The sequence below is a fragment of the Vanessa atalanta genome, chromosome W (assembly GCF_905147765.1).
Source record: "Vanessa atalanta chromosome W, ilVanAtal1.2, whole genome shotgun sequence".
NCBI classification, from domain to species: domain Eukaryota; kingdom Metazoa; phylum Arthropoda; class Insecta; order Lepidoptera; family Nymphalidae; genus Vanessa; species Vanessa atalanta.
In genome coordinates, this window is record NC_061901.1 from 4,097,923 (window position 1) to 4,101,112 (window position 3,190).

General features: G+C 36.0%; 1 protein-coding gene across 1 annotated transcript; it reads left to right on the forward strand.

Moving 5' to 3' along the window:
* The first annotated feature begins 1,060 nt into the window (after window positions 1-1,060).
* LOC125075555 lies at window positions 1,061-1,816 on the forward strand. The gene has a single exon (XM_047687267.1). It carries the CDS (start codon window positions 1,061-1,063, stop codon window positions 1,814-1,816), a length of 756 nt encoding a protein of 251 aa, XP_047543223.1.
* The last annotated feature ends 1,374 nt before the right edge of the window (window positions 1,817-3,190 follow it).

Here is a 3,190-nt window from a genome sequence, read left to right on the forward strand (position 1 = left end):
GTCTTTTCCGGCAATCCTATGCATTCGGCGTCGTCCCGAACTCCTGGAAGACTGCTTTGGTGCATCCGATCCCTAAAAAGGGCAACCGCTCAGACCCGTCCAATTATAGGCCTATAGCCATCACCTCCAACTGTCACTGTCACTCATCGTGTCAACAATCAAAAATTTTTGCTCCGTGCTATAAAAATACGTTAAAATTGTTATAATTCTCAATATTTCATAAAAGTATTATAAAACTGTTTATAAGTGTGCAATAGTTGGGAGTAAACATTGTAGTGTATACCAGTCTAGTGATTCGCAGATATGTTGATTTGAAAAAAATTAACAACAATATCTAAAGCCTTGTTAAGTTGTTAACTTTATATCTACAAAAGTGCTGAAAAAACAACGAGGAAGATATAATAGTTTATTAGAGTCCCAAAAGTAAATCAAACTCGTCGTGAGTTACACAATTTTTTCATCTTCTTATTTGCGAAGGTATTCTGCCGGTTACTTATAATTTAATAAATTACCTACCTTCAATAGTGTGACAAGATAGTCGCAATACATCTTAAATACAGATCGATATTTTCGCTTAAAACATTAACTGAATCGTGGCTCAGTTGGACGAGGCATAGGTAAAACGACCTTACATAGCATCTGGACGGGTTCGATCCTCATATATTTTTTCATTATTTCATATTTATAAGTTGTGGAGTTTGACTAAAATAGAATGTCAAACACAAATTATTCGAAAATATGCGCTGGATGCAGAAATACTCTGCCTAAAAAAGAATTTGTTAGTTGCTCGATATGCAATTCGAAGTACGATTGCGATTGGGCACACATACCATTCAAGCAATTTGAACGAATGAACCAGCAAAAATTAAATAATTGGAAATGCCCCGAATGTTGCAGCAATCAGCCGAAAGTTGGCAACACACAAACACCCGTGAGGTCAGTTGGGACTGTTCAAACTTGCAGCATAACTTCTGACGAAGAATCTTCTGTGGCCCACGTTACTATACGGAAAAAAAGTTCCAAGTCACCAACACACGCATCATCGACTAGCAATGATAGGATGAGCTTGTTAGGCGAGAGTAACTTGCGTGACATTATTAAACAAGAGCTTTCTTCAGCGATACAAAAGCATGTTACGGAACAATTGAATAAAATTAACGAGCAAATGGCGGGATTTCTAGAGTCCATGACATTTATTAATTCGCAATTTGAAGAAATCAAAGCAGCAGTAGAAGAAAAGTCTGCTATTATCAACGACTTAAGAAAAGAAAACACTCATCTCCAAGAATCTGTTAAAGACCTAACATCTAGGCTTAATATAGTCGAATCGCACATGAGAGAATGTAATGTTGAAATTAGCGGTATTCCTGAATATAAAGCGGAAAACTTGATCAAAACTATGGTACAACTAGGTCAAGCAGTAAAAAGCCCACTGACAGAGGATGACATTCATTATGTCACTCGAGTTGCTAAGCTTAACAAGAACGCTGAAAAACCGCGGTCTGTCATTGTAAAGTTACGTACGATAAAGCATAGAGACACCCTTCTAGCAGCAGTAGCTCAATTCAACAAAAAAAATCCTGAAGACAAATTGAGCTCTCAACATCTGGGAATTGGGGGATCTCGAGTACCAATATACGTATCTGAGCATCTGACTCCTACTAACAAATCCCTACATGCAGCTACGCGAATCAAGGCTAAGGAAATGAAATACCGCTTCACATGGATCAGAAATGGCAAAATCTATGTTCGAAAAGACGAATTTAGTCAAGCCATAGTCATTAAAAACGAAGGTAGTCTTAAGCTGATCATTTAATTTTGTTACAACTTGATGGTAAATGTTGTAGTTCCTCAATCTTCACTGTGTTAGAAGTATATTACCAGAACGTGCGTGGATTGAGAACTAAGACCAATGATGTGCTTAAGAATATCTTAACTTCGAACTACAAAGTTGTTGTATTCACTGAGACATGGCTTAATCCGAATATATTCGATAACGAGCTTTTTGATTCACGATATACAGTTTACAGGAAAGATCGAATGCACTCCACATCCAAACAAGATGGTGGGGGTGTTCTCATTGCGGTCTCAAGAGAGATTTCATCCTCTCGTATTGTGAATTGGGAAACTGATATAGAAAATATATGGGTAGTTTTGGAATGTAGACATAATCGCACTAAAATCAGTATAGGACTATGTGCAGTCTATTTGCCTCCTCCAGTCAAACCTGAATCTCTAAATAAGTTTCTGGAAAATGTAGACGATGTAATTAACAACGTTAATGACGTGGTTGTGATAGGAGATTTCAATTTGGGTTTTATCGAATGGAGAGCCGGAGATCCCAGTTCCTACATGACACCATCTAATTACAACAATACTCTCGGATATTCGTTGGTTGATTTTATGTCTGTTAATAATTTATACCAATATAATAATATAAGTAACTGTGACGATAGACTTTTGGACTTGGTAATAAGGAATTTAAGTAGTGTAACAGTTACAAAGCCCCCCGATCTGCTGAGCAAACTTGACTCATACCATCCATGTCTGTTAATAAATATAGACTCTTCTAACATTTTGTACCTTCGGTTCAAAGGTCGTACTGACTACAATTATTTTAAAGCTGATTTTAATCTTATAAGTAAAAGAATAAAAAATGTAAACTGGTTAGATAAATTTTCAAATTGCGAAAATGTCAATGCCATGGTTACGATATTTTACACCAGTCTGTTCGATATTATCGAACAATCTGTGCCTAAACATAAGCCTACTTCTGTTAAATATCCAGCTTGGTTCAAACAGAATTTAATTAAAATACTTTCGGAAAAAGAGAAACTACGTAAGAAACTTAGTATATACAAAAATCCTAGGGATGAACTAGAGTTTCAAATTGTTCGCAGTCGCTGTCATAAACTTTTTCATTCGTGTCTAAACGAGTTTAAGCACAATACAGAATATAATATTTCAAAAAACCCACAAGCTTTTTGGAAATATTTTAAACAGAAAAAGAAAAACGAATCTTCTCTACCAGCATCTATGAGACTGGGCAGTGACGTAGCAAGCACCGGGACTGAAATAGCTAATCTTTTTGCTAATCATTTTTCATCTATCTATACTAAAACGAAAAACTTCACGCCTGTGAACCTGCTACAAAATTGCAACATTTCACAGTTAAATAAATTTAAATTTC